The sequence below is a fragment of the Canariomyces notabilis genome, assembly GCF_033297395.1.
Source record: "Canariomyces notabilis strain CBS 508.74 unplaced genomic scaffold N656scaffold_9, whole genome shotgun sequence".
Taxonomy (NCBI): domain Eukaryota; kingdom Fungi; phylum Ascomycota; class Sordariomycetes; order Sordariales; family Chaetomiaceae; genus Canariomyces; species Canariomyces notabilis.
The window spans coordinates 675,602-696,528 of NW_027041831.1; the positions used below are offsets into that span (position 1 = coordinate 675,602).

General features: G+C 54.9%; 8 protein-coding genes across 8 annotated transcripts; 5 read left to right on the forward strand and 3 right to left on the reverse strand.

The window, feature by feature from the left end:
- Window positions 1-323: 323 nt before the first annotated feature.
- On the forward strand, window positions 324-1,405 carry N656DRAFT_708655 (DltD domain-containing protein; the record flags this gene model as incomplete). Its single annotated transcript, XM_064811525.1, has 3 exons — window positions 324-440; window positions 506-662; window positions 780-1,405. The coding sequence occupies 3 exons, from the start codon at window positions 324-326 to the stop codon at window positions 1,403-1,405; spliced, it is 900 nt and encodes a 299-aa protein (XP_064670767.1).
- Window positions 1,406-2,225: 820 nt separating this feature from the next.
- N656DRAFT_844755 (cytochrome P450) lies at window positions 2,226-4,370 on the reverse strand (the record flags this gene model as incomplete). The annotated part of the gene is made up of 7 exons (XM_064819158.1): window positions 2,226-2,397; window positions 2,480-2,757; window positions 2,843-3,196; window positions 3,279-3,482; window positions 3,587-3,845; window positions 3,925-3,985; window positions 4,073-4,370. The coding sequence occupies 7 exons, from the start codon at window positions 4,368-4,370 to the stop codon at window positions 2,226-2,228; spliced, it is 1,626 nt and encodes a 541-aa protein (XP_064670768.1).
- A 1,553-nt stretch (window positions 4,371-5,923) lies between these two features.
- N656DRAFT_836654 (cytochrome P450) lies at window positions 5,924-7,832 on the reverse strand (the record flags this gene model as incomplete). Its single annotated transcript, XM_064818789.1, has 2 exons — window positions 6,753-7,832; window positions 5,924-6,670 (listed from the first exon to the last, which is right to left on the reverse strand). Exons 1-2 carry the CDS (start codon window positions 7,806-7,808, stop codon window positions 5,924-5,926), a joined length of 1,803 nt encoding a protein of 600 aa, XP_064670769.1. The 5' UTR covers window positions 7,809-7,832.
- Window positions 7,833-8,456: 624 nt separating this feature from the next.
- On the forward strand, window positions 8,457-10,510 carry N656DRAFT_708458 (cytochrome P450; the record flags this gene model as incomplete). The annotated part of the gene is made up of 7 exons (XM_064811504.1): window positions 8,457-8,538; window positions 8,628-8,714; window positions 8,815-8,937; window positions 9,020-9,444; window positions 9,561-9,729; window positions 9,828-10,245; window positions 10,312-10,510. The coding sequence occupies 7 exons, from the start codon at window positions 8,457-8,459 to the stop codon at window positions 10,508-10,510; spliced, it is 1,503 nt and encodes a 500-aa protein (XP_064670770.1).
- A 197-nt stretch (window positions 10,511-10,707) lies between these two features.
- On the forward strand, window positions 10,708-12,190 carry N656DRAFT_648060 (uncharacterized protein). The gene has a single exon (XM_064810438.1). It carries the CDS (start codon window positions 11,163-11,165, stop codon window positions 12,000-12,002), a length of 840 nt encoding a protein of 279 aa, XP_064670771.1. The 5' UTR covers window positions 10,708-11,162; the 3' UTR covers window positions 12,003-12,190.
- A 3,224-nt stretch (window positions 12,191-15,414) lies between these two features.
- On the forward strand, window positions 15,415-15,935 carry N656DRAFT_648082 (uncharacterized protein). Its single transcript, XM_064810439.1, has 2 exons — window positions 15,415-15,464; window positions 15,629-15,935. Exon 2 carries the CDS (start codon window positions 15,685-15,687, stop codon window positions 15,877-15,879), a length of 195 nt encoding a protein of 64 aa, XP_064670772.1. The 5' UTR covers window positions 15,415-15,464; window positions 15,629-15,684; the 3' UTR covers window positions 15,880-15,935.
- An 803-nt stretch (window positions 15,936-16,738) lies between these two features.
- On the forward strand, window positions 16,739-18,424 carry N656DRAFT_676764 (FAD-binding domain-containing protein; the record flags this gene model as incomplete). The annotated part of the gene is made up of 2 exons (XM_064810499.1): window positions 16,739-16,914; window positions 16,972-18,424. Coding segments are annotated over 2 exons (1,629 nt in total), but the record flags the coding sequence as incomplete, so codon positions are not given.
- Window positions 18,425-19,059: 635 nt separating this feature from the next.
- N656DRAFT_752364 (NAD(P)-binding protein) lies at window positions 19,060-20,709 on the reverse strand. Its single transcript, XM_064813037.1, has 2 exons — window positions 19,776-20,709; window positions 19,060-19,711 (listed from the first exon to the last, which is right to left on the reverse strand). The coding sequence occupies exons 1-2, from the start codon at window positions 20,426-20,428 to the stop codon at window positions 19,297-19,299; spliced, it is 1,068 nt and encodes a 355-aa protein (XP_064670774.1). The 5' UTR covers window positions 20,429-20,709; the 3' UTR covers window positions 19,060-19,296.
- Between the last annotated feature and the right edge of the window lie 218 nt (window positions 20,710-20,927).

A 20,927-nucleotide genomic window follows, 5' to 3' on the forward strand; every position in this document is an offset into this window, starting at 1 on the left:
GCTGCGTCGAGTCTGGGCCGTCGCGGTGACAAGGGCGTGCTACTCCTTTCGTGACCGCATGTGATTGCGTTGATGCTGAGGCATCAGCATTGCAGCTTTCGACTTTTGTACATACGGCAAAGACTATTGTGGCGGGCAACTTTGGTTTTCATCAAACAGATCGTTCTAATTTCTAACCTGGACCAAAGTGCCGTCTCTGCTTCATTCTGGCTGTGCTTCCCTTCGAAACCCAAGTCACAACAGCCATTTTGGAGCAACCGCGTTGGCACAGCTTCACAGTTCATTCCCCTCGCGCCCACGCTCCCAAATCTCAATCGGCCGCCATGACGGTCCTTCCACGCCATCGACCGGTCGAGTGCAAAACCATTGACGGCACCACCATCGCAGGATGGCTCTACACCGTTGAGGGGCCCGCTCCGGCCATCATCATGTCCCACGGTGTAAGTTCGCGTAGCTCGGTGTACACTGTAACCCAATAACTCACATGAGCCGCCCGTAAATACAGTTCAACTGCGTCAAGGAAATGACGCTCCCAGAAGTCGCCGAGGCGTTCCATTCCTTGGGGTATAATGTGCTCCTGTATGATGCACGGAGTGTAGGGGCCAGCGGCGGGCAACCGCGGAACTTGCTTAACCCTCTGCAAATGGCCGAGGACCTTTCTGGTGAGTTGTTCAGCGAGCCCCTTGGTTGCGTGTTGGGCCCGAGAAGCAACGCTCGGAATGACCCTGCGTGCTAACGAGGGTCCGGATGCTTTTGCACCGTGTTTCTGGCAACTGTAGACATCTATACGTACGTCGCCGGCCTGCCGAGCGTCGACTCGCATCGCATCGTTCTGTGGGGAATGTCATTTGGCGGCGTCGTGTCGGCCTGCTGTGCTGCCATCGACCGACGGCCCAAGGCCCTGGTCATGGTCTGCCCGCTCTTCCACTACGTGGCGCCGCACAAGGCCGACAAGGCGTACGCACAGCTGATTAAGGACCGCGTCTCACAGCTGCGCGGCAACGAGCCGTACTCGCTTGCGCCGTTCAACGCCAAGGGTGACAATCCCATCGGGATGCCGGGGGGACTCGAGGCGTACACGCTGATGAAGGCGGCAACCGAGCTCGGGCATCCGGATTTTCGGGATCGCATCAGCTTGCAGACGTACCAAAAGCTGGCCATGTTCAGGCCGAAGGAGTACATGGACATGATCAAAGCGCCTACTATGATGATCATTCCCGAGCTTGATGGAATCTCGCCGCCTGAGGAGCAGAAAGAGGCTTTTGCGCGAATCACGGCGCCCAAGCGGGAATATTGGGCTAAGGGGAAAGGGCATTTGAACATTGCCACGGGTGACGGGTCAAAGGAGATGGTGGCGGCGACGGCTGCGTTTTTCAGGGATGCTTTGGAGGGCCAGATACAATGATGTAACTGAGACTGGATTCACATTTAGCTTGCGCGCACTAGACTGCTAGAGTAAAACCTGGTACTTACCTACATAAACATCAATTAGTGTTTCCAGTCGAGACTTGCTTGCATCTAGTGTTTCCAGCCATGGATTATCACGTCCTACCAGTAGTGGGCGAAACCCTCACATCCGAAGTCCTCTTCTCGTTGCAGAGAGTAAGGAGAGAATATAGAAAGATGTTGGCCATGAGATTCGGGCGGATTCGGTATCAGGCCAGACAACTAGGCTGGATTTCAGTTGGAGACGCCTGCTGGCGCGTCGATGGCAATGTTGGTCACTGCCACACACAGACGGCGTCCATTGAGTACGGTGTATGCAAGAGCTACGAGGTCAACTGGTGCAAGGTCAAATTGGAAGGCAGTTGCGAGACATGGAACTTGGTAGGTACCTAGGTACCTAGGCTGCTGTGCCACGTCGACTTATACGGGCCGTTCTCGTTCCTTCCTTTTCACTGTTTCTAGGTGTTCTTGAAAAGAGTGAAGCGGGAACTTAGGGCAAGCACGATGGACTATGGCATCGGGACACGTCTACTTTAGAGGGGAAGAAGTCTGTTAGTGCGGCCCGATTTTTTGTATGCAAAAATCATCCTCTCGACTACCCCTCTTAACAGAACTGCTAGGCTTCTGTTGTACTCTGCAACGTCCACTGCACCAAGAGATCCGTCCCTGGCAGCACCCTTGGATCGAGATTCCGACCTTCCAAAGTTGCCTACAAACACCGTGACATGCTGCAGGCCCACGTTTAGAGTCTAGGACCGTGACGGTTGTTCCCGCACACATCAAGCGACCGCTTCGAGGTTCCTTGCCCTGACCTTGATGCGCAAGTTCTTCGCGGGATGGACAATGACCCGATCGAGCCATACCATGGCCTCGTCGCTGCCGGGGGTCAACTCCAACTGGTACCGAGAGAAGAGATTCGCCAGAACGAGGTGCATCTCGGCATAGGCAAGACTGCAAGCAGCATCACGGTGTCAACATGAATACCAAGAGAGCCGCACAGCGCGACAACCGAATCACATAAATGGTCACGTACTTTTTTCCAATGCAATCAGTCCTGCCCTTAGAAAAGGACAACAGCCAATGGTTGAGCTCCTTGCCGGCTTCGCCTAGCCAGCGCCCGGGATCGAACTCGCTCGGACGCTCAAAGATATCCTGGTTCCAGTGCAGAGGCATGTGGTCTATGCCAACGACAGCGCCTTCGGGGATTGTGTCTCTCGCGGCAGGCACGTAGAGTCCGCCCTTGGGAACAACGCGCGGCAGACGGCCGGGGACAAGAGGTACATAACGAAGAGTCTCTCGCACGAAACCAGTCTGCGATACCCCGCCGTTCCCGGGGTCAGTGGCAATTCGATCAATCTGGATGTTTCTGAGAGGCAACCTAGATTTTCCGACTCACAAAGTATGGCAACGACTCCACTTTGACAAGCGGCAGCCGCCCTTTTTCGTCGCGTTGCACTGTGCTCAACTCCTTGAGGATCCGCTCCTGCACCTCGGGGTATCGGAGGAAAAAGTATGTCGCGTAGACCATCATGGTTGCCGTCGGCTCCGTGCCCGCGTTGAGGATGGCGACACTCTCATCCGCCAGTTCGCGGAAGGTCAGGGGGTGCGCCTCCTGGCCCTTTTGCCGGCGGCGGTCATTGTCGCTAAGGAGACGGTCGAAAATGGTCTCCTGGCCGGGCTTGGACAGCTTCTCGGAGGATTCCGCCGCGTCGAAGTTGGCGATGGCATTCTTGGCGAGGTCCTCGCAAAACTGTTGAGGAGTCCAGGGTCAGATCGGCTGATCGATATGAGGTACGAGAGCGAGAAGAAGCAGAGCATGAGAAACAACCTACCCAGAGGACCTTCACCCACGCGTCGTTGAGAAAAGACGTGATCCATCGCGGCATAGCCAGCATTGTGTCCCGGATAAACTGGAAGTGGATTGAAATCCAGACGCCTCTGGTGAAGGAACGCATCTGCTCCGCACGCTCGAGGAAGTCGGGGGCCGAGATTAGACCCAGGCTCTTGCCAAAGAGGTACCGAGAAATAATGTCGCCCTGCTCATTTTTTCATTATTTTTTGTCAGCATATCGTTTCAAGCTACCCCATGCATGCCTCTACTTGACAGGCAAACCTGATAGGAGCAGGGCCACGAATTTACCGTGTAGCAATAGTACAGCTCGGAGATGGGCACCTCCTCGTCCCTCTTCTCGTAGCCGTCTATCCGATCAAACACCTTTTCGAGCTCTTCGTAAAGACCGTCTTCCATCATGTTGACGCGTCGCTTGGAAAAGGCTGGGTCAAGGGCTTGCCTCTTCACTCTGTGCTTCTCCACGGGGCTGGTGAAGGCCATGGCCTGTGAGACGCCCAGCCCATAGGACTTGGGGTCCTTGGTAAACGGCGTGTTTTGCTTGTAGATCCTGGGCCGCGAACGTTAGTGGTGTTTTGGAATTCATCGGTTGTCGCCCGTGCTTCGCATTTTGTCGGGGGCACGCTCACTCATGGAAGACGGCTGGGTCGTCGATGTGGACTTCATTTGGGTTGATTCTGACAATAGGGCCTGAATTCAAGTTATTATTTCCATCATGTTTCAGCTACAGTTCTCGAATGTTGCAGTTACGGGTATATCATGGCGCGGCAAACCCACCATATTTGCGGTGGTATTTTGGCAGCTGCTCAATGAACTTCCCGTTCAAAATCGCTTCATAGTAGCATTGCTGGAGATCGCTGATCCGGCACAGAAAGGGACCCGGGAAGCGTGCGAGGGGGTGCAGAGTTAGACGGTAAATGATCAAACCCGTCCAATACACCAGAAGCGCAACGCTGGCGGCGGAGACAATGTTCCATGTCAATACTCGCGGCTCTTGTTCGGGAAGCCGCGAGATGTAGTCTACCAACCCGGCTCGCGCTTGGGCCAGTTGGGCATGGACTTGGGTAAAATCCATGGTGGGCAAATCAAAACAAACAAAAGGGGGAGGCAAACGGGGGAGGAGGCAAGGGATGTACGAAGCACGTGAGCCAATTCCAGGAAACGGGAGGCAGGTGGAATTCAGCAGGACAGGGACGGGAGATTTCGCGTTTCTCATGTGTAAGCTCTAGAATCTAGACGGCCGGGGCATAGTTATTGCAAGACCACCATCATGACGCTTACACCGCAGGCCCAAGACGCTGCTCCGGGCTATGCAGAGTTGCAAACTAGCAGCGCAACTACCTGGTGTAATTGTCCAGTGGTACCACCTATGCATGAGCAGTCTCTTCTGGCGTACCACCCGCCCCTGCACTGGATGATGCAAAGGGGGTTCATCTCTTACAACAGCCAGGGTTAGGGTTCATTGTAGGTTGAATACTCAGGGTTAGGGTAGGCCCTTATCCATGTGAGGTTTCGGGGGTTGCGTAAGCTTATGTGTTGGCGGTATAAGCCAACCGTGGATGCAACGGTAAGTGTAGTTTTTGCTCACCTTTCCTCGGCCCCTTCATCGTGAATCGTGATGGCCCGGGATATTGCTTACGGCACGCGGGCGGATTTGGAGGCCGACTGAACGGGCGAACCGTTGCCCGCCGGGTAAACATCCCTGTAAATCTGCAACCTAATGGATTACGGTACGTTGCTGTGGGTCTGATTAACGGCGCGCAAAAATACCGCTTCGAAGTTCGGACATGTCCATACGTGTAACCTTATGCATTATCTATTCACACAAGATACTTATACGAAGTACGAAGTACATGAGCGGTCTTTCCCGATCCTTCAAGTTCCGCCAAGGGGTTGTTCCCGGTGTAGTTCCATCTGCACAGCCCTACAGGGCTCTCTAGCGCTTGCTTACTTGCATTAGCGTACACGCCATCAAACGGACCGCCACGTCCGGGCGGATCGACCCGCGGCGTAACATTAGCTTGTTGCAAGTGCTGTGCATGAATGTTAGGGCAGATAAGGTAGTGTATGTAGTAGAACTACAGTAGATTATCACAGTGGACATCCACACGTCTGCGATAGGTAGGGAAACTCATAGGACCGCAAGTTCGCGCGACCGCAAGGGCCGGAACCCCCACGCGGATGCCTGTGGGCTATCGAGATCTTAGCGCCGATGACACCAGCCTTGGCACCGATTCTCTCCTCACTTGGACCCACTTGCCTATTCGAGTAATCTTTCTGCAAATTTAGCGAATCGCGACCGACTAATATGTAACCCAAATTCAACCCTCGCCTTGAATTCAAGCTACCTCGAGATAGCGGTCAGATATTCTTCACTCCACGCTGTTTAGATGTGAACTTGCTAGACTTTTCCAAACCTACACAAGGTGGACTTGTGCAAAATGGAAGGTGTCTCTTGTGGATTGACCGCTGAGGATGGGGCAGGTACGATGGTTTACTGTTTTGCTGGCAACAGATCGGATGTATCATAGGATGGCTTACCAAGGTGGGGTTAGACAAAGAAATAACGGGAAGGAAGCTCCGTAGCCATTCGACTCTGGAAGGAAGCTAACACTAACATTACTCAGTCTATCTTGCTTTACAGGCGGCCCTTCCCACCTCGCGCAGCCGCACAAAACACTGTCTGGGTTCATTGGTCGTGATGAGCGCGGACTTATAGCCCGAAAGTCCCGGCGGACACGCCAACAGCTCAAAGTTCCACACCACCAAAACGAGCACCATGCGCATCTCGACATAGACAAGCCTCTTGCCGTAGCATCCTCGCGTGCCCAGCCCAAAAGCCAGCTGCGGGCCCGCCGTGGGGTCAAACTCTTCAACTTCCTGGCCATCCTTAATGTTGTCCTTGCCCGTGCGGACAATCCAGCGGTCCGGGTTGAACAGTGCCATGTCCTGGGGGTCCCACGCCCGGACGCGGCCCTCCCCCTTGGCCGCGCGGCTCGTCGCGCTGCGCTGCGCGTCTGGGATCTCGAACCCAGGGCTCATCATGGTTGGACCCGTCACGAGGCAGGTCAGCATCGTTCCCTTTGAGATCTTGTATCCCAACAGTTCCGTGTCGTAGACGGCCTGGCGGTCGACAACGGGGGCGGTGCCCGCGCATCGCAGGATCTCCTCCATGGTGGCGTCGAGGTAGGGGATGTGCGACCCCGTGATCTCGTGCACGGCCGGGTCGCGGCCCTCGGCGTGCGCGGCTGCGAAGGTGGTTTGGAGGGCGTCGCGCAGCTTGGATTGGGCTTGGGGGTTGTCGGATAGGAACTTGAGCCCCCAGCACAGCGTGGTGCTGGTAGTTTCGTGGCCGGCGAAGACGAAACCGAAAATCTGTATGGAACCACCGCGTTAGCTGGGTGTCTTGCCGCCGAAAGAGAGATGTGATTTTCATGGGAAACGCGTCGTTGTTTACTTCATCAATCATGACGCGGGAGAAATAGTCCGGTGCGCGCCCGTCCTTTTGCGCCAGCTTCGTCTCGCTGACGACCATATGATCCACCGCCGAGCGCACCGCCTGCCCCTGGCCATCCGCCCCTGTCAAGCGCCGTACCGCACTTGTCAGCTCCTTCATGATGTAGGCCTCCTTAACCCGCACCGCCCTCTTGATCCGGGGCCGCCGCATCACCCACGCCCACGTCAGCGCGGGCCACGGGTTGCCCTGCACCTCGCCCACCGTCTCAGTCAGCTCCAGGATTGCCTCCAGCAACTCGCCCCCTTTTCCCGGCGGAAACTCGATTGGCGCATCCTTATCACCACCCCGCCGCACGGCCGCGATGCCCTCTGCATCCAGCGCCCGCAGCGTCTCAAGCGCCGGTCGGGTCGCGCTGTGGTCAAAGCCCTCGCCAAAGGCGAAGGCCGTCACGGCGTCCAGAGCCACATGGTTGATGTCGTCGGCGGCATGCCAGGGGCGGCCGTCGGCGATAAGGGCCTTCTCGCGCCAGAGATTGACCATGCGGGCGACATTGGCATGCAGCGCCGGGCCGGCCACCTTGTGCAGGAAGGTTGGCGTCATGAGATCCTGGACCAGGCGGCGCTGGCGCTTCCAGGCGTCGCCCGTCTTGAGGTGGATGTGGTGGTCCGGCGCGAGCCCCTTGACCAGGTCGCCCAGCGAGTCGGACCGGTCAAAGTCCTTGGACCGGTGGATCAGCACGTCGTGCGCTTCGTGGAAGTCGCCCATGACGACCAGAGGCTTGCTGAAGGGTCGGATGAAGACCTGGATGATGGGTGTGTTGAGCGATTGCATCAGATCGATGATGTAGGTGATGAAGGTGCCCTCGGTCGCGCGGATGTGCGATGTGATGGCGGGCACGTCGCCCAGAAGGTTACCAGCGGACGCAACATTGTGTGGGATGCCTGGGATGGGCTTTGGTTTGGCAGCGTGGTAGAGCAAGGTGAGTGCGAGAGAGATGATCAACCCTACGACGGTCACGGTGGTGAGCGAGGGGATCCCGAGATGCAGCAGATCCATTCCAGGAGAACGACAACAAACAATCAGAATTGGTACTGTACTGTACTCTACTGGGGCCAGCAATTGTTATCAGCAAATTTCGACTTACTACATCTTGCAGGACTCCCTACAACGTATTGGAGGAAAAGCCCAAAGGCGACTTCAAAAACCTGCAGCCAACTGTATGCTTATGCTTACTTTCATACAGGTAAGCACACGAAAAATGGCAGCGTTATCCTGATTACTGTACAGGACGGTACCCGCGCAACGCTCCGTCCAACCATTCTAAACATACCTACATGTCCCGCTGATAGCGTCCCCTTTCGATGCACTAGGACGTTGGGTGCAGAACGCACTCAAATAAGGCTCAGCGGCAAATACAGCCTTATAATCTCCTGCTTTGCCTATGCTGGCCGAACCTGAAGGGTGACAGGTCCTTGACCCAGGATCCCATCCATCATGTCGGACTCTGCCGTACCCATTTTCCGAAGCCTGCTCAAGGGCACGCAGTCAAATCTCCTTCGGTTGCAGCATGAATACCAGCAATATGACCTCAAAGACTGGGGGCGCACAGGGCTCTACCTCCTCCTAACCGTCTCCCTGGCCCACGCCATATCCGTCGGCTTCTATCGGTGTATGCCCCTAAACTCTAAACTGGTTCTTAAGAAGATGAAATGGCATGTTGATTGTATTGCTTTACACACAGTATATCTCTCCCCGCTTGCCAACATCCCAGGACCCAAGCTCGCAGGTGAGACAGACCTACATACGACTCGGCTTTGCCCCTAACAATACTCCGTCCGTCCCGTTGACGACGATGCCTCTGACCAAACTTGACAGCTCTGACCTATTTGTATGAGGCTTACTACGAAGTATGGCTCGGAGGCCAGTACTTCAAGAGAGTTGCGGAAATGCACAGGCAATATGGTTTGCATCCATGCTCCGTTTGGTTTTCGGTTTGCGTTCATGTTATCGGCCCGGTGCAGTCTGGTGGCTTACAACAAGGGGAATTTGTTTGTGTTGGCAGGCCCCATAATCCGCGTCACGCCAAATGAGGTGCACTGGAATGACCCCGAATTTCTCGACACGGTCTACCCGACAACGGGAAGGAAGACGGACAAGCCGGTCTGGTTCGCAAAGAGAACGGGCAGTAAGAAATCCGACCAAACTCAATGCCACCATGATCCCCTTTATCACTGGTGCTAATCAGCCGTGTGCTGCTTGCTCGCCAGCCCCTTACTCGATCGTCTCGACACCGAACCATGACCTGCACCGGCGGCGGCGCAACGCGCTCAACTCCTTCTTCTCGATTGCCAGTATCCGCCGCCTCAACGTGGTCATGAAGCAGTACGTCAACAAGATGCTCGCCCGCATGGAGGCCACGGCCAAGCACGCGAGCGACCCGGTCCTGCAGTTCCACCATATGTTCAAGGCCTGCGCGAGCGACGTCATCACCATCTACGCCTTTGGCGAGTGCTTTGGCTTCATGGAGTTGCCCGACTTTGGCTGGCCCTTCTTCGAATCGACCGATAAGTTCTTCTTTTTGACTCATCTGTTTTTCCTCATCCCAGGCTTGGTGAATTTGGCGCAGAACGCCCCCTCCTGGTTGGTCAGAGCGCTCCTCCCTGGCCTGGCGGAGCTGAGGGACCGGCAGGAAGTAAGCATTTTAATTCCATCCTTCGTGACTGGCTTATTTTGGTTCAATGGGCTGCATGTATTTGCATGTACAACTCCCACAAGAGCTGTTCTGACCCATCATGTTGTGGGAAACAGTGGTGGCTCCGGAAAGTGCGCGAGATCAGGAGCTCGCCAAACCCGGAGCGAGTCAAGAGCACAATCTTTGAGGGCATCCTCAACAGCACCCTCCCGCCGGAGGAAAAGACCGACGTCAGGCTGGCTAGCGAGGCCCAGCTGGTCATATTTGCGGGCGAGGGCACGACCGGTGAGGAGCTTGGCCCCTTTTTCTGATCATCCCAGAAGTAATACTCCAATGGGCGCTTAATAACTAATACACGGCATGACGCATGCAAATACCGACAGCCTACAGCTTGACATGCGCGCTCTACCACCTTCTCGCCAACCCTCCCGAACTAGCCAAGCTCAAGGAGGAGCTGGCCGCGTCGGGGCTCGATCCAAACGAAGTCCCGTCCATTGCCGACGTCGAGGCGCTCCCCTTCCTCAGCGCGGTCATCCAGGAGGCTGTGCGCCTGCACCCGGGCGTCATGGCACGCCAGGTGCGCATCTCGCCCGAGGTGCCCATCGTCTACGCCGACAAGAAGACAGGCAGGGAATACGTGATCCCGCCAGGGACCGTCACGAGCATGTCGCCCCTCGACACGCACATGAACGAGGACGCGTTCGAGGACGCGTATGAGTTCAAGCCTCAGCGCTGGATCGAAAACCCGAAATTGGCAAGGTACTTTCATGGCTTTGCGCGCGGGTCGAGGAACTGTGTTGGGTACGTGCGGTCCCCTTCCGCATTAGTCTGATGATATTTGTATTAATCCATCGTCCACTTAAACAGCATGACGCTTGCCCGCCGCGAGATGGCCATTATCCTGGCAGCCATCTTTCTCAAATACGATGTCTACCGCGGCCAGGAAGGGCCGACGCTAGAGCTGTATGAGACGGAGCGCGGAAGGGATATTGACGCGAATAGTGACTACATCATCCCGGCGCCGGCCAAAGGGAGCCACGGGTTGCGGGTCAGGATTCGGCATTAAGGCCATGGTGCATGTAGTTTTTGCGATCCCCGGAAAAAAAGAACGGCCAGATACTTGGCCGTAGACTAAAAGCACACTAGTAGCACGGGGAGTACAAGGCGGAGGACTCGGGATAGCATTTATGGCTTGGGGCGAACGACATATGCTGCGCAACGTACCAGGCTCCTTATATCCCTCCGAGTTCTTAGGTACCTACCTTACTAGGTAGCCTTTTACCAGACGGGATCAGTTGACAAACATGAAATCCACGAAACAGAAACCGAGATATTTCCAACCATCGCTAGTATGCTTAGAAGTGATGTACCCAGTACTGTATCTCGCCTCTTTCAGCTTCCGTAAGTACAAGTACCTAAGGTACATAGGGTGTATATAAATCGCGAAATGCCCATTCGACGTATTTGCATAGAAAACAGATTCCCACGCAGCCGGATCTCTCTAAACGCGGATAATCAGTAACCTAGGGTTGAGACGCCACAAATCTCGACGTCCCGTCCCCCGCTTTCCAGGTCCTTGGGTTCCCTTTCCCAGCTCCTCGGGTCCCCGTTCCCAGGCTACCGGGTCCTCGGGTTATCATGGGAGCGGGCTTCCCGTCTCTGCCTGAGGTTATAGGCAATATGCGAAACTGTTTTATACATTCGCCATCTATCTCGCTATGGTTGAAAACGCGGTAACGTGCATAACGTACGCCGCCTGGAGCCCTGGAGAGCGAGGAGAGATCATGAGACGAGTGGTCAGAAGAGCAAAAAGCCAGCCCCCCGCCCGCCTACGGCCAACCCGCCTTGAAATGCACATTCGCCCCGTACTGCAGCAAGACCTGCACTCCAGCCTCAAAACCCGTGTCGATGGCCGTGTGCAACGGCGTTTTGCCGTGTGTGTCGTAGCCGTCGATGACGCTGCGCTCGCCGATGCGGACCGAGTGCTTGAGCAGCAGCTTGAGCAGCGCCTCGCGCCGGTGCACGACGGCCCAGTGCAGTGCCGACCGGTGTTGGCTGTCGAGGCTGCCGAGGCGCGCCCCGTGCGCCAGCAACGAGCTTACGACGTCCTCGAACCCGCCGATTGTCGCGTGGATCAGGGGGGTCTATTGCCGTGGCAACGGTGTTGTCAGCAAACCGTCAATTCCCAATTTTTCCTTCTTCCCCTTCCCCTTATTTTACTCGACAGAAAGGAAAGTAGTTACGAACTAGACCCTCGCTGTCCTTCTCGTTGCAATCAATATTGTGTTGCAGTAGCACGCAAACAATCCGATTGTGCCCCTTCCGCGCCGCCATGTGCAGCGGGCTCTGCCACTTGTTCCCAGGTACTGACTCCTGCAGAGACGGCAGATCGTCCATGCTCGTCCCGAGGCCGCCGTCCCCCTGCCCCTGGGTGGTGGAGGCGGAAGGGCGCGAGGTGGTGTGGAATGCGCTGTAAACCGTGTGCTCGGCCGCTGTCTCGGCCGAGGATAATGAGGAGGGTACGACCGACATGGATGCCGGAGTCGCCGGATGGGTAGTGCCTGACGAGCCTATGCTGTTCAGTTCAAGTTCTAGCCCGGTAATGCTCTCGAGCATAATGTTGCCGCCATATCCCAGCCGGCAGAAGCCGATCTTGTCGTGGTGGATGGAGGCGCCGCTCGGGCTGAAGGCGGCATCTGGCGCGTCGTCGAAGCCGGCGGCAAGGAGATCGGATGGCGAGGTCGGATCGCCGCCTGGCGATATGTCCGGGGGATACGGGGCCCCTGATGAATTGCGCCGTCGTCCATTGTCCTCCTGATTCTCCGGTGGTTGCTGCGCGGCTTTCTGCTGGCTGTGTTTCTCTAGATGTGAGAAAATAGGCAAAAGGTCAGGAACGGCATCGCACTAATCACGGAAGGATGAGACCGCGGAAGGGGGCAGGCGTTAGGTAAGGTAGGTAGGTAAGGTAGGTGGTAGGTTAGCACTAACGACGGAACCTGCGCTGCGCCAAACGGTTCTGCAAACGGCGGCGCTGTATGTTTTTATCCCTGCTTGACTCCATGTTAAGTAGATCCATTATCCTTCGCAGAACCCTTAGCGTTTTTCTTTAGGTTTCGATCCCTTTCTCTATTCGCCCCCTTCTCCGCCCTGGGCTGCTTTCTGATTTTCTGTTTCAAGGTCTGTTCTCGAGACGCGGGGGAGGGGTTCAAGCTAGCGGTAGCGCGGCGGATCGGGACGCCTTTGCCAAGCGGGGACGGAGCAAAAATAGGTAAGCAACATATCACTGGACCGGAACGAGGCCTTTTTGACCGGCTGGCAAGGCTAGGAACCAATGCATGATGGTGGGGGGAGGGGCCATACCCATCCGTCTTGGAAGATGTACTGCGCCCCCAACAGAACACTACGGTAGCATCTGCGAATGCACGGATCTGCAACCACCACCGATGTCCATGGTGCATGTATATACACCACGGGGATGTTCAGGCCACAAGTAAATGTTAGGTCTAGACAAAAGGTATTGAAAGTACCTATAGTTGGCAGAGTTGTTTTGCCTGGCCCCTTACCGTGAGTCCGTGACCCTGCACTATAGTACTACTACCTCAGTACAATAGTGTTCAGCTCTATATATATGGTGTATACGATTTAGTAATGTAAAACAAAGATTAGGAACTGCCTCAGGAACTGTGTAACCTGATCTGTACTTTCATCGCTGTCTTGGAAGGCCGAAGGTAACAACCTACGTAACGAACCACTCCCCCATTTCCCATACGGGTATGTGTACTCCATTCTTCGCAGACCGCTTCCTTTGCGAGCCAATAACGACCTACCCAACATGCCATCGCCGTTATCTGGCAATTGCACGATTGGCCGGCGACGCGACTATAGGGCTCCTGCGTAACATCCGGGCTCACTGCATCTGATGTGCATCTGATGTGCGTTTACACCGGATCCTGTTAAAGTGACTGTTCTACTTCCGTGAAGCGACTGTGTCCTTCAGCCCAGGGGTGACGTCTATTGGGCTCTCGCCCGGCGAGGTGGGCCTAAAGGATGCGGGATCGGGCGGGTCTAACGCAGCAGTATTTCTCAACATAGTCTCTCTAGGGAGGTACTGTACACTAGGCCTCGGTTTACACTAATATCTAACATCTCGCATCAATCCAATAACACGAGCGTTTGAACAATTACCTAAGTAAGGTACCCGCTGGCTCTTCCTCAAGATAGTGTCCCTCAAATGCATATGAGGAAGAGCCAACGGGTATAGGTACGGTTAAGGCTGCAGATGGTGTGCTACCGTTGATGGTGTGGGGTGTTTGACCGCTCTAGCGCAGCTTTCAAGCTCCCGGTAAATCCCACCGTGATTCCGCAGTGGACGGTAATTACGGCGCTAATTCCGCATCTGCTAGGCAGGAGGTACGGAGTTCTGTCACACATGTCATCCTCGAGAAGCTCCCTGCTTCGATGATCGGCCTTGCAAAACCTAATCGCAGGTGGCATGGCTTGGCAGAAACTAGCCTGAATGTGGTTAGAGATCCCACATAGCTTTCTATATGGATACAACTGTCGTATTAACGTCAGCCGAACTTTGGGTTAGCAAAGCGAGCTGTATGTAGCTATGTACATACAGTACCTACAATACACAAGACACAAGCGAATCGTTTGCGACAACTGGTTTGCGAAGGGATTGATTGGACTCAAAAACTGAAAAGACAGCCGCCCAGGTAATTGGTAGCTTCACCGCCTGCCCCTCTCACCCAGGAACCTGGATGGGCAGGTCGTCGGCTGCAACCAGCCACCACTGGCTCTTGAGAATGCTGTGCCGCGGCGGATGAGCATTTGGGTCTGTGGTTGAATGCGGGTGATATAGGTGCCTATACCGTACCTGCCGGTGTTCATGCTGTTGGTTTTACCGACGTCGTAGTCGTCACTCGTCAATTGCACGGCGCTGGAGGGTTTGTCCTCGCCAGCTCTATTGACCCTGCCACGGTCATCTCTAGGTAAGGCACCTTCGTAACGTTAATGTGCCTTGGTTAATTCGTACTGTTCTATGCACGGGCACAAGAACCAACGCACAGGCTAGTTCAACGGGCGAAGAATTGCAACGCCTTTCTCCCTTTTTACTCCCAAGGCAACGTCATGTAATGATGTAGTATGCATTGCGCAAGTGCAGTACAGTTGGATTCTAATTGGTGGCAGCGGCCGAGCCCCGGCTATGGATTTGCCCGTAACTTCTGCCTACCCTACCGGTAGTCCCTCCAAATCAATATCTGGCATATCAGTATCTATGTACCTATCTGAAACGTTTGCCAAGGCTGAGCTTGCTCTGGTATGTTGGTTCTTGCATGTGGACGCTGGCAAGCCCTAGGTTAAGAGGCCATCTATGCGAAGGGAAAGGGTCACGTTTGTCACTTATCTCTACCTCTTCCCCACTCCATGCTCGAGGAATTCTTCATGGATGGGTTGTTGTAGATCGGTCATGTCCAGACAGCATATACGAAGGTTACCAACTAGTACGGGTCTGATTCTGTGACCGAGTCGATCTGGCTGTTCTGTACCTTATCAATCTGGGATAGGATAGATAAACTTAGTGGGAAAGAAACGGCAGCAGAAGAGGCGGATCAGGGGGTCATGGTGCTCGTACATGCACGTGGAGCGGAGGCGATGGCATAACGCGATCGCCAAGCGAAGGCATAATGCAACAAGGCCAGGGTATTTGTTACACTTGCTCTAAGATGCCCTATCACTTCCGGTAGTCGGCGAATCGGTGATGGCGAATCAAGCCGGCCCAGACACGGACATCGGAGGTCGGGGGCCGAGGGCCGGCGGGGAGCCAATGGAGCATAGCAGCCACTACGGCTTTTACTCGGATTCTTTCCTCCCTTTAAGATCAGATGCAGTTCGGTAATGCTTTAATGATTAGGACCTACAGTAGCAGCGTGATAGCGGAGGGCGCCTCATTGTGTCAACGGTAAATACGGCGCTCATCGTTGACGTTATCTCAGTTCCCTAAGCTACATACCTTGGTAAGGTAGGTACCTAGCTAGGATGACATCGACTATCTTCTCTACTGGTACTACTACTACTACTAGTGCTAACGCCACACCTTATGTTAACCCTCGTTTTATACCCATTTTAAGGGCCTCCGACAGTGTGACTCATCCAGCGTTCATGGATGTGAATACTATAGCCCCCACACCCTATCCGCGTCCGTTGCATCATGTTCGTCCGGGGCCCGCCTACCGGATGGTCGGGTCGAAGGGTGTAGCCGCGTTGGGCTTATTTGCAAGGATCATTGATTACATTGCAGCTTGGAATTGCTTACCTTGCATGATTCTCACTCACGGTTGTATGTCGACATTTCTGCTATTATGGTATTATAGGCAAGAGTTGCGGGCAAATTCTCTCTTTGGCGAGGTAGCATACTATGTAGGATGCTGAGCAGGAGATAGAGCAGAATGTGGACCGGGGGATTGCCACGGAAATAGAACAACTGGCGGTGATTCTTGCATGTACGTATCCAGTTCCGGTGACTCTGGGAAAGTTGAATATGGTACCTAAGTTCCTAACCATTTCAGTTACCAGGGAGATGATTCGTAAGATAAGGTAGGTCGGCATGTACGTTTAGCAAGCGCGTCGGCAGGATTCAGCTCAGCCTTACCCTAGCCGCATGAAAGATGTCGAGCTTATTCACACAAGCTGCGCCATTTGGGGCCACTATTGAATGGCTCTATTGGAAATGAAGCGATTGTGCGGTTGAGTTGACTGGATTGGGATGTCGCACGATAACGAAAGAGAGAATAGGGGTAAGTCAGGAGAGGCGAAGCACGGGCAGCTAAGGCAGCTAAGGTACTTGATTAAACGTCTGGCGATATAAGTATCTCTAAGGTCAAAGGAGTTGGTTCGATCAAGTTGCTGGAGTAGAGGCAACCGTCTCTCATTCCGTTTGTTTACTTTGCTGCTTGTTGTCTCTTCAAGTCGTTCCCTGATCATCGCAGCCGGGTTCATTTGTCGGTACTGTTTGTTTCATTCCGTGCTTATTTCACTGCAACACACAGATATATTCATCATGCACATCGAAGGGTCGTATTGCATCCGCATCTTGGCGGCTATACTGTCACTTTCCGCATGCAGCAGAGCCAGCTTCAAGTTTCCCCATGGCTTCCCGCAAGCGACCGGCGGTCTGGGCCCTACAATATCCATTGCCGCACGTTCTGATAATGCCGGTCTGGCAGTTGACCGCCCCGAAAACATGACAAATCCGGCAGGTGGTACGGATAGAGGTAGACGTCCTGCATGCCGTTACCTACCGGGAGACCGGGGATACCCTACGACCGCGGACTGGGACCGTCTGAACAGAACAGTCGGCGGTAGGCTCGTCAAGGTGGTTCCTCTGGCCCAAATCTGCTTTGGAAGTAACGTCAACGACGCAGCGTGTGCGGTGCTGAGGGAACAATGGGGTTCCGTGGATCCTTTGTAAGTTCCGGACCGAAAAGGAGTGAAAGACCAGTACTAACCATGGAATCTCCAAAGCCTACCGGACCCTGTACATGTCATGTCACCCTACTGGCTCAACAACTCGTGTAACCCATCTCTCGGTCCTACTGGGAGCTGTACGCTGGGCAACATGGCTCCTTACGCCATCCGGGTAACCGGCGCCAGCGACGTGATCGCGGGAATCCAGTTTGCCAGTGCCAAAAACATCCGCCTCACGATCAAGAACACGGGCCACGACTATCTCGGTCGGTCCACCGGTGAGGGGTCGCTAGCGTTGTGGATGCACAATCTCAAGGATACCGCTGCCCTCGACTACAAGAGCTCCTACTACAAGGGGCCGGCCCTGAAAGTCGGGGCCGGCATTCAAGTTCTTGAGGCCTACAAGGCTGCCAAGGACCACGGCCTGCGCGTCGTCGGCGGCGCCTGTCCGACCGTAGGTCTGGCGGGAGGCTGGCTCACGGGGGGCGGTCAGGGGCCCCTTACTTCCAAATACGGTCTGGGTGCCGACCAGGCGCTCGAGTACGAAGTCGTGACGGCGGTTGGCCGACGTCTGGTCGCTTCTCCAACCCAAAACTCGGATCTCTACTGGGCGTTGAGTGGCGGCGGTGCCGGCAACTATGCCGTGGTCCTCTCCATCACGGTCAAGGCGTACCGCGACGGGCCTGTGGCGGGCTACTCGATGCTCTTCACCAACACGAACCCGGAGTCATACTGGGCCGCCATCAAGGCCTGGATCCAGCGCCTCGTCGAAATCGACATCAAGTACCCGACCTTCAACAGCGCCGTCACCTTCACCAACGAGTTCTTCTCCCTCGACTTTGCCACCCTGGCCGACGCGACCGAGAGCGAGATCGAAACCGTCCTTGCCCCCTTTCTCTCCGACCTACAGCGCCTCCAAATCACACCGCTGAGAACCGACCGCCACGTCTCACCAACCTACTACGACCATTACCAGTACTTCACCACCAACCCCAGCGTCAACGGCACCAGCCTGACAGTCAGCAACCGGCTGATCCCACGCTCGCTCGCCCAACCAGACCGACTCCCCACACTGATCGACACAATCCGCGGCATCGCAACGACAGGGAGCAACAACTCAGCCGTGTTTGTCATCATCAACAACAACGTAACCCACGCCCACGTAGGCAACCGGCCGGGGGCCAACGCCGTGCTGCCGGCGTGGCGAGACTCGCTGTTTCTCCTCAACTTTGGCCTGCAGCTGCTGCCCGAGGGGAACGCGCCGTGGTCGCAGATCCGGGAGCACCAGGTGCTTGTTAATTCGTGGCTTGATGCCTTTCGCCGCCTGACCCCCGGTGGTGGGAGCTATCTTAATGAGGGTACCTTTGATTACCCGGCTTGGAAGACGGAGTACTATGGTGCAAACTATGGTCGGTTGGCAGCTATTAAGGCGAAGTATGACCCGGAGTATTTGTTCTTTGCTAATGCGGCTGTTGGGAGTGATGTTGCTTGGAGGGCGGGGCCTGATGGGAGTGGGAGGTTGTGCCGTCGTTGAGTTTGTTCCTACGCGGTGACTACTTAGCTTATTCTTTTTGTCTGCTTTTGCATCTCCTTTTCTTCCCTTCTCTTACATGTCTTACCATCACGATTATCGACGTTTTCACAATTTCCTTTGTATACTCGAGGTTGCTTATAGACCTGGGGCCTTGGGTTGTTGATTGCTGGTAGACCGGGGGAGAAGGGTTGTTTTCCTCGCGGAATGTCTGTGTACCGCTAGTGGTAAATAGATTTCATTAAGTTCCTTTCCATGGAAACTGGAACTCTGACGCCCTATCAATTCAGGTTCTATCCTTTACTGCCTTAGAGAAGCATGACCCGGTGCCGAAGTCTGCAGTACTCGGGAGTCGGTTGTTCGGTAATATTGGGTAAGGTACCTAGGCTTTAAGAAGAATCAAGCTAGGTAAGGTATATATACAAACAAAGACATACTTCTTGACTTGAAGTTAGGTCCAAATTGGTCATGACATGTAACTGTCCGGCTCTACTCAATCCGAGAGCAACTCAAATCTAGAGGACAGTATATTCAATGGTGTATATTGTACACCTTGAATCGAGCAACTATCCCTGAGCGAGTGAAACTGCCGAAATTCTCTCCCCCTACCTGTTGGATATGCGGTTGACTCTGTGTAGTATCTCAACAACTATAACATACTTACTAGCTACTACAAGCATGTGACTACAATAACAGAAAGCCGCGGTCTCGGCCTAACTACATGTAGCGACGGAAACCCTGAACGAGAATGAGGTATCATCGTAAGTGATTATCTTCCAACATGAAGGCGTTCTCCCGCCAATTTCCCCTGCGTCACCCCACTACAGCCTCCAGCCCTTATACGTTCCAACTCACAGCCCTACCTCCTTCAAAACCCCCGGCTTCCTCGCTTCCAAAATCTTAATAGTCTGGTCCCACGCCTTTCTCTGCGCTCTCTGGCCCACGTCGGTGAAAATCCAGGCCTCCACGTCCTGGTTCTTGCCGTCGCTCTGGAACTGGCCGTGCGAGCTTGCCGGCGCCGAGGCGGCAAGGACGTAGGTCCGCGAGCCCACTTCGGTCGAGCGGTCGAGGATGGCGCGGGCAATGCGGAGCAGCAGCGGCGTCTTTTCCTCGCGACCCAGGGTCGACCTGCAGAGACCCGGGTTCACCAGGTTGATGATGACGGGGGGGTTGCTGCTGGATGTTGAGGGGGAGGTGGAGGTGGCCTTGAGACGCGCCACTAGTTCTCGGACTAGGAGGATCTCGAGGAGTTTGGAGACTTGGTATCTAGGGTGGGAACGTGTTCGTTAGGAAAATGAAAATAGAAAACAAATAATGATAGTGAACGTACCTGGGCTGCTGGGAGTACGACTTCTCGTCATTCAGTTTGGCGTACAGATCTGGCTCGTTGATCTCCTCAAACTTGGTCAACCGATGGGCCTCGGAGCTGACGACGGTCAGGTGTGGCGTCGAATTCGGGAATCTGGCCTTGGTCTCATTCAACTTAGGGAGAAGCGCCAGGGCCAGCAGGAACGTATTCAGCACGTTCACCTGCGTGACCTGCTCGTAGCCCTCGGACAGCTGGAAGCTGACATTGTTGACGCCGGCGTTGAGCACGACGGCGTCGACCCGCGCGAGGTCTGTCTTGACGCGTTCGGCGAAGGCCAGCGTCGACTGAGTGCTCGCCTGGTCGAGCGGCCAGACCTCGATGGCGCTGGCACCATCATTCCGCGCCTTGACGCTCCTGACAATGTCCTCCTTGGCGACTTGGCCCTTGGACACCGTGCGGACGGCGAGAATCAGCTTCGCGGCGCCGAGCCGGTAAAAGTGGCGTGCCGCCTCGAGACCGAGACCGACGTTGGAGCCCGTGACAATGACGGTCTGGCCGGCAAACGAGGCTTTGGGGTAGGGAGGAGTGCCGAAGAACTGTGAGTACAAAAACATGCGAATTCCTTTGCCGATGTTGGGCTGGATCGGGAACTCGAGCTGCTGTCCGGCTGCCATTGTGCCGGTAGTGCCCAACGGGGAGGGCGGGAGTTACTGCGAGATAGAACAAGACGGATGGGCCTAGCGGGTAAGACGGGGCGTGGCCGACGTCGATGATATTACCGGTATTGATAAAGGTGTTGTTTGATGCAAGAGACAGTCACCCTTGATTAATCTCGTGCAGGTTGAAAGCTCTAAAGCTTGCATGTGATTGTTGATGTTGAAGGAACAACGTAGGCCGCACGCGATCGCGGTCTGCCTTTGCGTGCTACCGTGCTGGGTTTGCAAGAATGGGCTGGACTTGCCTCGGGCCGTTCTGCATGGTATTGAGCCGCCTCTCCCGTTTCGGGTCATCGCGGCCGGGGAATAATCAGGCCGACTTGGGGTCTGCATGGTAATCAAGCCGGGCCAATCAGAGCACAGGATGCGTATAAGTGGTAGGTAGGTGGTTGCACGTGTGACGTTGTACTTGTACCTATGTGTAGTACTGCATGTATGTATGTACACGAATCGGTAG